Raw genomic sequence first — 16,409 nt, 5'->3', positions numbered from 1 at the left:
ATCCAATATAATACCGAACACAAAATCCCCCAAATAATAGACCTGCATCCTGCTGGTGATGTCAGACTGACAACCTTACAGTACTGCAGCTACTCATGCCTGCCGTCTTATGTAATATTTTCTCTCTCGACATAAAAGCCTAAGGAATAGTTTATATGCATACAATCTGTACTCAACTCTTGTCAGAGATGATTGGATAAGTCATGGCAGCCACTGACGTATCTATAATGGGTACAGAGTGTGTATAGTGCACACGGACCCCTGGGTCCAGGAGGGCAGACATCGCACACATCTTCGGAGTCCCGCATCGGTCTGCACTGCAATACCACAGAAATCATTGGGAAAATGGTGCGGCAGACATTTCCCAGTGTTTGAAACAAAGAAAATCTAGGTGCAATAGAATATCAAGTTGTCCACTATATATACAAATAAACCTAAAGCAGCCACCCACAAAATAGCTCTAACCAACTATTAATGTAAACAGTACAGAATAAGTGAACTCAATTTCAGGCACTTAAGGGTGCGCTTAGTAAAAATAACATTTATACATTTATTAAAAAGACAAAACAAGGCATAACATTAGACATAAAATGGACACAAAAATTATTGCAATCCTCACATATAGTGAAGCATAAATGTATAAAAAAACTACCCAATCACTGGTAATAAAAGTTGTACTTCCACTAGTTCTAGATGATTGTGTCCACTTTTAAATACAAACAGGATAAGAGCTGCAGTTAGTGTCCTTAGCCGCATTAGGCCATGCATAAGACTTGATGAAATGTCTCTATATTTTGTGAAGAATAATAGCAATATTGCATATGGCTTATAGCGGCAATAAACTTTAAACTTGAACAGTGTTCTTATGAAAAATTGTAGCAATGGTAGGTAAAGCCTGCAGCAGTAATCAGGTTAGAACTTGATCCCAGTGTTTTGCGCATGCGTAAAGAAGATGTCTCTGAGGCACGGGTGACATGTTCGTGGAAACTTGCACATGCGCAGTAGACTCTGGCACAAAGCCACAGGAGCCTGCATCGATCCTGCGCAAGGGCCCTCTCCTCTCTTAAACCACCTTTGATGGCAGCTAATCAGCTGAGTTATACTATTCTACTATCTCCAGAAATCACAGAGGTCTAAGCTATATGACCCCATTGACTCTATTGGTTGGGTTAAGGGAACTTATTGGTTTAATGTTTTACTTGCTCTTAGATCAGAGAACGGGATATCAGTCTTTGAAGGTAAGGCAGTAATGACATTTGAGGAATACTATATAAGGGAGAGTTACATAAACTTTAGTGATTTGCAGTTGTAATAATACTTTTAGACTAAACAATTTTCTACAATTTTTTTCTTGTAGGTGTAATAGACAGAAATTGTTTTGACTTTAATAGAAGTGACCCATTAACCAATGAAATCAAATTCGGATCTCCTCACATTCCTTTTGTAAAGATGGGTGACAATGCTTCAGAAAACACAATAGCAATAGGAGATTGGGATGTAAAACCGCCTTTGCAGAGCTATCCTACAACTCCAGATGACCAAAGTCATACGAACTTTAGTAGAAGCAAAGAAACCTTGCACGAAAATCCACTCTCACCTTTTACACTCAGCACAGTGGAGCTACACAGCACAAAAAGGGGGAATGGACAGACCAAAAAGCACGAAGAGGTTGTGAGCATGCTGGGAACGTCAGGCAACTGGCCCACAACAACTGCTTCAAACTTCCAGGAGGAGGCTGCTGTATCTCCGACTACGAATCCATTGGCTCCTGGACTTGTAGTCTCTGAAGGTAAGAATTATCAATATATGTGATCTAAAGTAGTAACACTCAGTGTTATTATATAATTTATACATTGCCAGAGCATTAAACAGAAAGGGGTCATAGAGAGACAGCTGGAGATCTTAAAGAGGATGGACGGGGATAGGTTAGGGGACAAGAAATAGATTTGGGTATCATCAGCGTAAAGGTGGAATTATAGACTGAAGGAGTTTGAGATTACCAAGGTGAGAAGTTAACAAAGAGTATTCTACAGATTAAAAGGGGGAAGTAGAATTGGAAGTAGAGAAAGAAAAGGAACAATTAGAAAGGTAGAAGTGCAGTCATCATAGGGCATTATCAGAGAGCACAAGAAAGTGGAGGGTTTGATAAAGAAGAGGGTGGCCAACAGAGTCAAAGGCAGTTGAGAGGCCAAGGAGGATGAGAATGCAAAACTGACCCTAAGATTTAGCAGTGAGAATGTAATTAGTATCTTAAATGATGTTTCTTTGGAATCAAAGGAGTAAAAGTGTTGGTCAAGGAGGGAGAGAGAGAGAAATAGAAAGTGGAAAAAATGTCATTACAAGAGTTTGGAGGCACATTGGAGGAGAGAGATAGGGTGGTAGTGAGAGCGTGTGCCTGGATCCGGGAAAGGAATTATTTAGAATGGGAAAGACAAGGGCATGCTTAAATGTGAAAGGTGAGGAAGGTGGTAGCAAGTATCGAAAAAGAGAGAGCAGAGGAGGTGGGAAGGTGTGGTGTCAAGAGGCTGGTGGAGAGGAAATGACCAGGGACCAGATTTTGTTGTCAGAGGTGGGAAAGGAAGAAAGGGTGTGTTGACCAGCATTTCAATTTGGGGGAGGACCAGCAGAAGGGGAGGAGATCTCCTCATTGATAGCAGAAAGTGTGGTGGAAAAATAAGTAACAAAATCAAAGGAAAGTGAGAGTATTTACTGTGGTAAAAGAGTCCAGGGCGGAAGGTAGGATGGAATTATAGAAGAAAACTTGCATTGGCAAAGGGTGTTGATGAAGGGATTGGCGAGTCAGAGGAAGACAAAATGGTGTCCTGGTCTAGGGTGTCCAAATTGTGCCCACTGAATGTCTTTTTGGGAAAGGTGGGTGGTGGAATGAGAGAGGGAGATGATGTGTTGGTCAGAGAGATGCCTCCAACTCTGCACATAGGTGTAAATATGTGCTATTTCTATGTGTGACTTTTCTTTCATGTTTTTGACACGTGCTACTCAGCTAGATCTCCATAGAGCAGTGGTTCCCAAACTTTTTTGAATCACGCCCTAAAGTATCAGCATTGTTTTCATCGCACCCCTTAGCCAAAAGTTTGTTATTAAAAATGCAGAATTTTTTTTTAGTAAAGTGAAGAAAATTGTGCTTACCTGTCAGCCTTAGGTTGTTACAGTGTGTGGTGGTGGACAGGTTTGCGCATCTGTTTATCCACATATTTACATTACAGTGACCTTACATAACTTGATTTGGTGCTGGACCACCAACCTAAGGCACCCCTGCAAGTGTACCGAGGCACCCCTGGGTGTCACGGCACACAGTTTGGGAACCACTGCCATAGTGATGACAGTCAATGTGGTCTTTTCAGTCAAAACTGGTCATGTGTCATTCCAAAATAACCATATATACAAGTTAACTTCTGATTATTATCAATTAGGACTGTATGAAAATGTCAGCCAAAGACCCTAATTGTGCAGTTATTGACCAATATAAGATTCATATGATCCACTTAATGAGGTCACCCACATGTGTGACCAAATTGGAGAGAGTAGGAGCTCGAGCCGAGTGACTACAAATGCCGATGTTTAAACAGCTTGCTTGATTTACCAATTGTGTGGTTGTTATTCATTTCTGTGTACAGAGTCCCTGTGCTTGAGGTTTGCTTCAAGATGTTTATTAGTTTTGGCACAGTCAGATAAGAACACATTATAAAGAATTACAGTGGAATTTTTTTCTTTAACTACAATATAAAAAGGGATGTGGAGTGTGATTTATTATACTTGATGATTTATATAAAGCATGTAACATGTCTAGAGGGTATGCGTTGGAGAAATAATAAAAGGTGCCGCAATATTCTAGGTTATGTGCAAGGAGATAGAGTTGTGTAAAACAAAATATATACCATGGTTTGGGATATCCCTACCCATTTCCTTTTCCCCAATGTATTTACGGTCTCAGAATGTTTGGCTTTAGTTAGCAGTCATGTAACAAGAAGAGTCCTAGTTGATAATCTAGTAGCGCACCTGTGAAATTTATATCTGCTTCCGTTGTCACTACTCGAAATAGTGTAAAAGTGGTTAATGCAAGAAGCACTTTTTTTTGGGGGGGGGGGGATTTGTATGTACTAATTACTATTGATACCTGCTGGTCCACAGAAAAATGAATAAATAAATAAATAACCAAACTGCAAACCAAACGAACAAATAAAAAGGAGGTATGTAAATACTTAAATAAAATAAAAAGAAGAAAAGAGGATGAGTTACTTTGAATAGAAGTGAAGATAAAATAAAATAAAAATAAAATCAAACAAAAACTAAATGTGGCTAGTGCAAAATTAAATGAAATTGATAAAGTACCAGTGATATTTAAGCATAAATGTTTACACTCCTTTTGTGGGAATGATAGGTGCCCGCTGCTTTGGTGCAGTGCAAACGGGTAACTGTCCCTATCTTACCCTAAAAGCGGCGTTGTCCTTTGTTGCTGGTGAACATGTGCCGCTTGATGCTGTACTCGCTCCCACTCTGCTGTCAGCGGACTGTACCCAGTCTGTTAGTGGGGGTTGCAGCTCAGCATGCAGCGATTTCCGCTGTGCCTCCGGCAATCTTTCTGGCCTCTGGCTCTATTGATGAAAGGTGGCTGGTGGCTTGTGTAGTGGTCTGGGCTCCAACATGTTTCGTCCACAGCGGACTTTTTCAAGGAGCAGGCACCAGCAGGTATCAATAGTAATTAGTACATACAAATCCAAAAAAAAAAAAAGCGCTTCTTGCATTAACCATGTAACAAGAAGAGCTGGAACTGTTTTCATCAATTTGAGTAAACAAGTTCCTTGAGTTTCGTCTTGCTCAGTTATACCTCTTTTATAAGCTCCGGGTTTGACTCGGGGATTGGAACACGGTTTCAATCCGGATCAAACCCGGAACTAACCCCTGTTAGACTGCGCCGACCCAGGATATTCCCGAGTCGGCACCGTTCACACTGGAACCGGGTCTGCAGTGACCCGGCTCTTCCGGCGTTGCAGTGGACACTTGGGTATGATGTAATCTCAAAGTGCCACTGAAGCCGGCCAATCGGACAGCATGCAGCGTGATCTGGGACGCGATCTGGGTCAACGGATCGCGCCGTTTACACTGCAGGGTGGCATCAACCCAGGATTTTTAAGTCGGTGTAAAAGGGGTATTAGAGGGGGGGAGAGGATAGGGTTAGCGTACTTACCACCTCTGTCGGCATCTTCATCCTTCGTGTTTCCGGCGTCTATGAACCGGCGTCTATTCAGCCGCCGGGACTTCATACCTATTCCATCAACATAAGTGATGTGCACTTTGAGCGCTGCATGCAGCATTCTCATTACTGAGCACAAAGAAGATCTGTGTGAGGGGCTTATTCATTCAAGCTCAACGGGCCCGTTACACATGCAGAAAGTCATAAACACTATTTACTGCATACAGTATTTTAAGTTACAAGCCATTTATTTTCAGGGCCCCGATGTGGCTGCCATAAGTTCAACAAACCCATGAAAACTGAATGTTTTCGGAGTTTACGTGTGGGAACTGACGCCATCTTCAGATGGTGCTAGCTCCGGAGTGCAAAGAGGAATCCAGTCGGAGCCCTCTGATTCCAACGGCCCACTCTGTGAGCATGTGTGAATTCACTCATGTTCCATTACACTTCCCGGCAGTGTAAACTTTCACTGCTTGTACTTAGTGCAGGTGATAGGGATAATGGGACAACTCCTTTTCAGGGTAGCTGTTCCGCAATCAGAGTAATACTGAATTGCGGCTGCACTTTAGTATCCATGACTGCAAATCACAATGAGTTGGATACTTACTTATCGGGGGCCCCGGATAATGAATATGCCCCTGAATGCCATGCTTTACTAGATGAGTTCATGAAAGCCACATTTTTCTCTGGCTGTTCAAGAATGACAGTGTGACTCCAAACTAAAACAGTAAAAAAACAACAACTTAAAGCCTCATGCAAAAGAGTATCTCAAAAATGATCCATGTATGCTAGCTGTGAATATTGTGCTAGCTGACCTCCACATAGGAATCTATGCCTTCAGAGAACACAGCATTTTTAGAAAACCTTTGACATATCATAAGATGTGTAAAGTGCTGCATGCTGTGCTTATCCTTCATGAGTTTTCTAAAAGACCTCTGGGGGTCATTCAGACCCGCTCGCGAGCGCAGGACGCTCGCAAGCGGGTCGATGTTGCCCCACTGTGCATGCGCACGACGGAGGGAGCTCCGTCGTGCGCATGCGCGAGACCCGGATAGCGACGGGCTCTATCCGTCGCTCTGGGTCTCGCACCAAAAGGGGCGTGCTGTCGATGTTGATTGACAGCACGCCCTCTTTGGTGGGCGTGCCAGGGGCGTGGCTGCCAGACGGAGGCGTTCCCATGGGAACGCCTACCGTCTGAAGCCGGCCCCACTGACATCACTAGTGATGTCAGTGGGAGTGATTTTGGCTCTGATAGAGCCAAAATCACTCCAGGGCTTGCGGCAGCGAGACCCTACCGCAGGGTCTCCGTCGCAAGCCCGATGGTCGCGATGGTCTTGACCATCGCGATCATCATCATGGACGCTCGCATAAGCTGTGGGTGGCAACCCACAGCTATGCGAGAGTCCATAAGGCCGCTCCATTTTCATGTAGGAGGGCCCTGATTCAGAGCGAGCGCTCTGGTCAGAGCGTCTGGCTCTGAATCAGGCCCTCTGTACTCTGAAGGTCTGTTTAACAAACAGAACAAATAATGATACTTACGAGTCACTTAGGGGCCTTTTCATTAACACATAAAATTCGATGGAGGTAATTAGGTTTAGAACTCACATGGAGTTCTATCTAATTACCAGAGGACTTCATCATTCCTCCTCTCCATAACTATCTATTCCGAAAAGCTGTCATTTTTGCGATTACAGCTTTTCGGGAAATAGATAGTTTTCCCTCACTACACTGCTTTACCGCAGCTGTAATCCGTGCTGCGCATGCACTGTTACATTCGTAAACCCAGCGCATGCGCAGCACTACTTAGAGCTGCGGTAATTTTGTGGCTGAATCTGTAGAAGCTTCTTCATTGTGAACCGATTACATTAACATTGTGTTACTCTGCAAATAATTATATCTGGTTAATAAACCAATTCTGATTTAGTTATCCAGTATGTGGATTGACCATCATTACACACCGCTGGTACCTATAACAACACCTATAGGATCTGCCAATAGGTTATGGGCCCAGGCCAAAAGCATGTGATGAATAACGACAAGCAGCTGCAGCGACATGGAATAAAAAGTTGTGAGTACAGAAAAGTCTTTTGTACGGATTAAGGATGACAATATACAGTGCAGTAGCCAGCATAAACTTCACCAAGCTAACAGGCTGAGAGAACTACACTACATTGAACTTCACCATGCAGATGTGGAGAGTGGGGAAAGTCATTGAAGATCACTAGTGATCCCAGGGATAACCCTAACCCAAATGATGTGGAGCTAACCATGAGGATCATAGAGCAGCACGCGTATTCCATCATTCACGGAAAGGTGACAGCACATGAAATGTAAGTATCCTTTACAGATGTCTTATAAAGGCAAAAGCTTAAAGAGAGAAACCAACCTGAGGTACACTCTGTTTGGCACTAAGCTAGGTGCATGCAAGAAAATGCTTGTGATATATAGATAGGATGCTGTCTAACTCCTCCTCTCCTAATTAAGAGATTCTGGGCAGAGCCAGTCTTAACTGCAGTATACCTCAAGAATTAAGCACCACCTACAGTGTCAGTCAAAGGTAAAACACCATTAGAGGTTTGGTCCAGTAAAATGCGAAGCGTCTGTCATCTTCGTGTCTTTGGATATAAAGCATATGCCCATATCCCTAAAGGAAAAAGGTGGATCTCAGGTCTCATGTATTATCAAAAGAGCAAAGGATACAGATCGTGGGACATTGACAACCAAAAGCTTACAAAGAGACATAGGCCCTGATTCAGAGCCGCTCGCAAGTGCTGTGCGCTCGCAAGCGGCCCGAAGTTCAGTCGCTGTGGGGCTTGCAACAGGACAGGGCGGATGTTGATGGTCAGTGACAGCTTGCCCCATTTTGTGGGCGGGTAGGGGGGGGTGGCTGGACAAATGCAGGCGTTCCCTTAGGAATGCCTGGTGTTTGTAGGGAGGTCTTACTGACATCACTACTGATGTCAGTAGTGGACCTGCTCTATTAGTGCAGTAAGTCCACTCGGCCTAGCGGCAGCCTAGATCCTACCGTAGGGTCTCGTCACAAGGTCGATGGTCGTGATTATCGTGATAGTCTCCTGACCGCTCGCACAAGCTGTGGGTGGTCTCCCACAGCTTTGTGAGCGTCCGGAGATAAAAAAACAAAAAAACGCCCACAATCCCAGCGTGTGGGCAGCAGCAGCGAGCGGCTCTGAATCAGAGCCCTAGTGTTTAATGAGACAGCTTCAACTAAAGACAAGCTGGATATTGCAACTAGATATGCTGACAGCTTGAAGCATGTCAGAAATTGATACTACAGATACAAGTGATCAATCACAGAGCAGGAGCTCTGAAGAGCAACATAGGTACAGTGAGAAATTTGCTGACTTTGGGCCTGATTCAGTGGTGCACAGATTTGCAAGTGTGAAAATATACAAATGTCTGCTCGAGCATTCATTCTTCCGTGCGACGGACTGAGCTAACCCTGCGATGCCCACTTTGCATATGTGAGCAATGGGCCTGATTCAGACCAGCTTGCGATGTCAGTGGTGAGCTTCCGGCTCTATTAGAGCCGAAAGCTCACTGGGGCTTGCGGGAACGAGACCCTACCACAAGGGTCTCGTCGCAAGCCCCGATGGTCGCGATGGTGGCCATCGCGACCATCACCTGGCCACTCGCTTAAGCTGTGGGTGGTCACCCACCGCTATGCGAGCGGCCAGGAGGCCGTCTTTAAAGAAAACAGGGACACCCTGATTCAGAGCGCGCGCTCTTAAAGAGCATCCGGCTCTGAATCAGGCCGTATGCTCAACCGCGTTGTTGGATCCGATCTCTCTACCACCAACACACCGAAACTTCAGCACCTCTGCCTAACTCACAGCCTCCCTTGTAATTTTGTCAAAATATGGCGTCTGCGGCAACAGTGCTAGAAAAGAGAATGCAGCCGCATGCTGAAACATGTCCATGACACTCCCATAATGCGCCCATGGTGGGGGGGCAGCGGACTTGCATACTCTTGTGAGGGGCAGGTATCAGTCAAAGATTGAAAAGATGGCAATGTTGAGCCTACAGTCGGTGACTAGGAATCCAGATAGTCGAAGTAAAATTGTTGCTAAGTGACAAGTTCAGACTAAAAGATCTTGGGCCAGCACACCAACTGCTGGGCCTACGGAGCTGTTACTATAGACCAACAGGGGTACACTGAGGCAATGCTCATCAATTTTGGTAAGGCAGACACCAGGCCAGTCAGCACACCAGTTGATAAGAATACAAAAATAACAAGAGCTATGCGTCCAACAACAGAGTCAGGGAGAGTGGAAACTAGGGGCCGATTCAGACCCGGACGCTAAGCCGTGTTCGCTCGCTATGGGCGATTGTCGCCGTCTACGCATGCATATGCTGTGCAGTGCGCGTGCGCAAGCCAGTCACTGTGATCGGGAATCGTGCGCACGTTGTTCACAGATTGAGCACTACTTTGAGTGACAGATAGTGCCGTTTGTGGGTGGCAACAGGGGAAGGTGCTTGTGAACGGGGGAGTGGTGGTGTGAACGCAGGTCGTGTCTGGGTGTCAAGCTGCGTTTAATGGGCGTCCATAATGATCATGGAAGCGTCATTGAACACGTCACCTGGTTGTATTTCAGCCTGCAGTGATCGCAGTGCTTGCAGCGGGGTAGGGTCTACCTCAAGCGCTGCATGCTGCTCCGATACCTCTCGATGTTACTGAATAATCATACACTTCCCACCGGCGTGCGCTCACTCTGCCGTCGCTCTCTAAGACATAGAGGGCGTCCTTAAGCCAGACAGTGCGATTGCAGAATTTGCATACCCGGCCCCTTTTGGATGCAAGCGATTGCGGCTTAGCTTCTGGGTCTGAATCGGCCCCTTAGTTCCTTATCAAAATGCATTGGAACTTTAATGTGTGCAAGTCTTGGCACATGTCCAGACATCACACATGCAGTCAGTCGTTAGCCAATTTGCAATCAATCCTGGAAGGGAGCTTTAGATTGCTGTAAGATGTATCCTAAGATAGTTAAAGTCGGTCTACAAGCTCTTTAAAACTAAAGTTTTCAAAAACTGACGGTTTGGATTTACATGCCTTCTGTGATGCCGAGTGGGGATCAGATGAGGACAATAGGCGTTCCTACACTAGATACCTATTTGCCTTGCCTTGTCTACCACTGAAGCTAGTACATGGCACTCACAGAAACAGAATGGGTATGAAATACCGGCAGTCGCATTGCCTCCTGTCAAAATACTGACAGTGGCATCCCGATGGCTGGTAGCCTAACCCTAACCCTCCCTCCCCTGCATCCTAACCCTACCCGTTAATGCCTAAACCTAAGTATCCCCCATTCATGCCTAAACCTAACCCTCCCACCTTAGTGCCTAACCCCCCAGTGGTGCCTAAGCCTAACCCCCCCTAGTGGTGCCTAACCCTAACCCACCCCCCAAAACCTTACCCTAACCCCACTATGCTGCCTAAACCTAGCACTCCCCCCAGCGGCTAGCAGCTAAAATGCCCCAGCTTACTTCGTTCGGGGTGGCATCTGTCTAGATTCCGGCGTCGGGATTAAGATAGGCATTGGTATTTCGACACCTATCTTTAGTCCCGTGTCGGGCTTGCGACGTCCCGTCCGCCGGTCTCCTAACTACATCCCACAGAAACAGCCAAAGAAGTGCTGTGGCTGATGTAGACTTTGTAAGAATTAGGTCTTAGTCCAAATGACACCACCAGCATTGAATGTACAATTAACTTGTCTTTTAGCACCAAATGTCATCGTCAGTCTAAAGCAGGGGGGAGACCTTTTTTCTGCAGAGGGCCATTTCGATATATACATTATTCGTGGGCCAGTGCAGGCCACACCCCCTCCATGTGATGTCACAATCGCCAGTGATTGCAGCAATGCCTCGAGCATCCTGAGGATGCTCCATGGAACTGTAAGGGCAGTGGTGTGACCATTTGAAGCGCTCCAGGTGGCACTGCTGCATAAATTCTGGCCGCAGGGTGCCATAATAGGCACACTGCTATCCAGATGAGGCCAGCAGAAAAAAAGCTCAGAGGGCCAGACCAAATGATTCCGGGGGCCTTATATGGCCCCCGGGCCTGAGGTTCCCCATCTCCGGTCTAAAGCATATTACTGTAAGTCACCATTATAAGAGAGCTGGTAGATAGCACTTTAGTCAGTGTGAAATTTGTGACTAGTGAGGAAAATCTTGCTGATATTTTGGCCAAGGGAGTGACGTCACATGTGTTAAATGCCATAAATTTGGACAGGAGTACATTGTGAAATGTTAATGTGTTACATTATGTTTTGTTTATGTCACCCTGGAGGCGGCAATTAATGTGCGCCCTATGTAGCAATATAATTGTATTTGAGCGCCCATTAATTATTGCGCTTGTCACAGCCAATTAGATGCGTAAAAAGGCTAAACTCGTCTAGTCCTGGTTAGGGCGCCCAAATAGCAGTTAGTGCGCCAAGACCACAGACCTATCGCACATTTCTGCTTGCCGCATCAGGAGGGTGCGAGCAGATATGCTGGCGATAGTATCTATCGTGCCTGAACAGAGCAACAATTGAATTGCTCTGCTTGGCTCCTATCACTGACAGCCGCCGGCGCAAACAAATGAATGTCCCCCATCCTGTGTTTTTTTTTACAGGTTAAGCATCCATAGATGTGGAACGTCTTATATTGTTATGTAACCAAAGACAGCCTTGAGCGAGGAAGGGGGTGTTTTGTTGAAGAGTGCTCTGCCTGTCTCCTCTGGACATCACTGAGCCTATAGTGCGTGAGGCGTGTCACTGTACTACTTCCTACCTGGCCACCCTGAATGCACTACTGTGCATGTGCAGTGTGTCCTCGTCTTCCACCACTGCCCTCCATAGTGGAAGGATGTGCCCCTGATTGTCCCACTGAGGCTGTGTGTGCTACAGGTGACGTGAGACCCTGCTGAGTACCACTGATCATGCTTTAAGCATGTTGTTGATGGGGAACATATTACCTGTATGGTAAAATCCTGATTTGGCAGGATCTAGGAGGACAAACTCTTTTCATACAGTAAATTATTATCCTTTGACTCAAATGTCAAACCTCTCATGTTTTATAAAGAAAAACTACCATTAACATTTCTATACATGGGGAGTGTACACTTTAAAATACAAAATAGTTTAGACGTTTAAGCCTGTCTTTATTTACCAACAATGTACTGTAGACAGTGGCGTAACTAGGGTATTTAGAGCCCAGGGCAAATGTTAAAATTGAGCCCCCCCCGTATGCACGCCCCCAAGGCATGCGCGCCAAAAATGAGCGTGGTCACAAGGGGCGGGGTCACTTAACAATGGGGCGTGTCGACAGGACATATATATACCCCTTTCTTCTCACTCTTAACATTCCTATCCATATGCACCTTAACCCCTGTAGTGCTCCTTATACAGCCCGCCCTATGCAGTGCCCCCAGTAGTGGCCCCTCTTATGCAGGCCCACAGTAGTGCCCCTTGTACAGTGCCCCAGTAGTGGTGGCTCTTATGCAAGCCCCCAGTAGTGCCCCTTGTACAGTACCCCCAGTAGTGGTCCCCCTTGTGCAGCTCCCCATTAGTTCCCCTTATACAGTGCCCCCAGGAGTGCCCCTTATTCAGTGCCCCCAGTAGTAATCCCCTTCAGTGCCCCCCTGTAGTGGTCCCCACTATCCAGTGCCCCTTGTAGTGCCACTATTTAGTGCCCCCAGTACAGTGTCCCTTGTGCCTCCAGTAGTAAGCCCCTTATACAGTGCCCCCAGTAGTAGACCCCCCTTATACAGTGCCCCTTATATAGCGCCCACCGACCCCCCTTAGTTACGCCACTCACTGTAGATACCAATAACAAGAATTTAGTATCATGGAAAATAGCAATACCATTTTATTACTGTCCCCAATGCTTGTTACCTGAGACAGCAGCCTAAGGGTCTCTCATTATATGCACATATCTTCACATAAAGAAATGCATTAAGTAAATTTAGCGCAACAACAGAAACAATTCTTAATCATACAATGATCAGTCTTATATAAAGCTACTAGTGATAGTTCATAATTACAGCTTTTATCTTCTACATGAATCTATATTAGTAACTGTCACTGTCTTATGTTCCGCATTAGACCCATGAAGATGAATGGGTTTATAATATACCATGTCTTGATAAATAAAGAACTCCCACAATATAATGTTATTATTACAGCACATCATATGACAACTATTAGATTTTCAGTAATCTATTAAAAAATAATTTTCCTATCACAACAGATCTTAAGAGCTTCAGGGGCCTATTCATCATAACTAAACTTTCCTTGGAGGTAATTAGGTTTAGAACTCGCATGGAGTTCTACCTAATTACCGGAGGAATTCATCATTCTTCTTCCCCATAACTATCTATTCCAAAAAGCTGTCATTTTTGCGATGACAGCTTTTCGGGAAATAGATAGTTATCCCTGCCTGCTCTAACTTATCGCAGCTGGAAGCAGTGCTGAGCATGTGCTGATACATCTGTAAAACCAGCGCCTGCGCAGCACTGCCTACAGATGCGGTAAGTTTGTATCCCCCCCCCCGCTCACCTGCCCCCCCTCCCCCTACCCGCTCACCTCCCCCCCGTTCATCACTTACCTGTCTGCGCTGCAGCCTCCGGCTCCGTCTGCTATGCGGTCTCCCAGCAGCACACAATACTGTTTAGAAAAAAAATATTTTTTTTTTCTAAACTTTATTGTGTTCTGCTGGTAGAACACATGACCGCATAGCAGACGGAGCCAGAGGATGCACCAGAGCGTCGGAGGGAGACGTCGGGGGACCTGCACAGCTGTAAGCAGGTAAGTGTTACCTGCTATTCACCACCTCACAGTGGCGAATAGTAACTACATCAAATTCCGAAACGACATAATTTTCGGAATTTGATGAATACCAGAATTTCCATATCCCCATACTAATGTACTAATGTATGGGGAGTGTGGAAATTAACGCATGGGGACTTAGCAAGGAGATATCAGTGTTATCTCCTGTGCTAAGTATCTTCATGAATACTAAAATAACGTTAATTAAGGAAAATGTCCTTAAAAACGTTATTTTAGTGTTGATGAATATGCCCCTTAGTTTCATATATCTATTGCCTACGCCTATAATGAATGTATGGGTGGGTGGTCCATATTGCCACATATTTAGAGTAAAAGATAATTTGTCAAGTGAATGTTCTGCCCTTTAATGTCCTCGATTTGTTTACCATTATCAAGAACCCATTATACAGTATGAATTTTTGTTAGAACTAGTATGAAATAACAAATATGTGTATATCAATTCAACCAGTGGCGTCACAAGGGGGGTGCGGGGTTGCGGGCGCACCCGGGTGTCACCCGCCGAGGAGTGACACCAAGGTGAAGACTGACACTCCCCCACAGTGACAGGAGCCGGGTGCTGCACTGTAGTATTAAGTGCAGCACCCAGCTCCTGACACTGTGAGGGAGCTGGCACTGCAACACAATGCAGTCAGCACACCCTGCACCCCCTCCCAGTAATATTTAAAAAACGGGACGAGAGGGATCGGGCCGCGAGGCCACGCACCGTCCCACGAAGCCACACCCCTTTGCACAAGGTCACGCCCCCTTTTCGGGGCACGCGCTGCGCCGCGCTCACAACATCCCTCCCCGCACCAGGTGACACCACGGGGAGGGACGCCACTGAATTCAACTATCTAGTGAAAAGGAGTAAACCATATTGCACTCCAGAAGGGCAAATTTAAATGAGCAGAGAGATTTATCATTGGGAACAGGTGTATCCTAGCTCAATTCAAAATTGCAATGTAGAAATAAAGCTGTCCAGTATTTGTGGGTTACATCATACTTGCCGACATTTCGGCAGGGGAATCCGGGAGGGGGTTGGCAGGTCCGTCCAGCAGGGAGGATGGGGGCGGGTCAAATAAGCGGAGCGGGGGCGTGCCAAGGTGATCGCGTCATAGTGGCCCCGCCCCCCCACCTTATAATGCCAAAAATACTGGCATTATAAGGCAGGGGGTGGGGCTACGATGACGCGATTCAGCGCAAATCGCGTCATCACACCCCCGAAACCGCCCACTTTTGCGGCTGGCGCGAGGGTTAGCGGGTTGCTGGCATCCATTCCGGGGGACTTGCCTAGTCTTGCGGGGTTTTGGGAGCGGCACCCGATTTTCGGGAGGCTCCTGACAGTCCCGGGAGAGTAGGCAAGTATGGGCTACATGCAAAAGCAGCCAGTATTTACCCTGCATTCTAAAAAAAATAAAATAAATGCCTTTACATCATTTGCATTGCAACATGGTTTGTCCAGGTCCAAAGTTACTCCTTTTTTTTGCTTTGCTCTTAGAGCCTGGAGACATACTTGCCTCATTTTGAAAAAGCATTTCAGGGAGATTGTGAAAGCAACACCTATGAGTGTGGCGGTAAAGTGGACGTGTCCTGCTACATCTGAGTGGTGTGCCATAAAACTTACTTACATCCAAATGTAAACGAACCCCAGCAGTTAGTAAGATCTATTTGTTGATGAAAACACACTGATACTTTTCAGAAAATGCACGGGGATCATTGTGCCTTATAACTAATCAAGGGAAATGTTACTAATGATCCAATTTGAATGTATATATCTCTGTTTTTTTTAATATAACAGCTTCATAATGGGGGTAAGGTGCAATCAGGGAGATTGCTAGACTCTTCAGGGAGACAGGGAGATTGCTGCTATTTCAGGGAGTCTCCCTGACAATGAGGTAGAGTTGGCAAGTATGCCCGGAGGGCAGAAGGGTGTCCTCCATCTCCGGGGGTGGCAGAGAACACAGCAGGTACCAGGCATCACAACACATGGGTAAGGGTGAGATAAGCCAAGACTTAAATCAATAAATGAAGATTGCGCCTGTGTGTAAATGTGTAACTAAGCTTCTATATATACATATGTAAATATCAAGCTGACACAAAAGAGATGTATTTTTTTAAGTCACAGTGCTCTTAGGAGTAAAGTGGTGAGTAATATTGAAGTACAAATGGTTATAATAGGTAAAAACAAATAATGTTGAAATGTAAAAAGAACCAAGTCAATATCTCAAAAGAGATGAGAAAACAGAATGTCCTTTGTAGGCGCACAAATACAGAATAAAATGTAACCTTTATTGGTATATATTAAAACCTAGTTTTGTGAAATATAATTAAAATAATATAGATAAAAAGAATAGTGAGCAAAGATAGAGAGT

General features: G+C 45.4%; 1 protein-coding gene across 2 annotated transcripts in view; it reads left to right on the top strand.

The window, feature by feature from the left end:
• CORIN (corin, serine peptidase) overlaps window positions 1–16,409 on the top strand; it is a 387,855-nt gene that overhangs the window by 147,922 nt on the left and 223,524 nt on the right. For both annotated transcript variants that reach the window (XM_088475236.1, XM_088475237.1), the window contains exon 3: window positions 1,358–1,789. In XM_088475236.1, the coding sequence (XP_088331362.1) occupies window positions 1,358–1,789 (432 nt within the window). The remainder of the gene's footprint in view (window positions 1–1,357; window positions 1,790–16,409) is intronic.

This window comes from Taudactylus pleione, unplaced genomic scaffold, assembly GCF_031769625.1.
Source record: "Taudactylus pleione unplaced genomic scaffold, aTauple2 ptg000169l, whole genome shotgun sequence".
In the NCBI taxonomy this organism is placed as follows: domain Eukaryota; kingdom Metazoa; phylum Chordata; class Amphibia; order Anura; family Myobatrachidae; genus Taudactylus; species Taudactylus pleione.
Note: the sequence above shows the minus strand (reverse complement) of the source record. Positions and strands in the feature narration are given on the sequence as shown.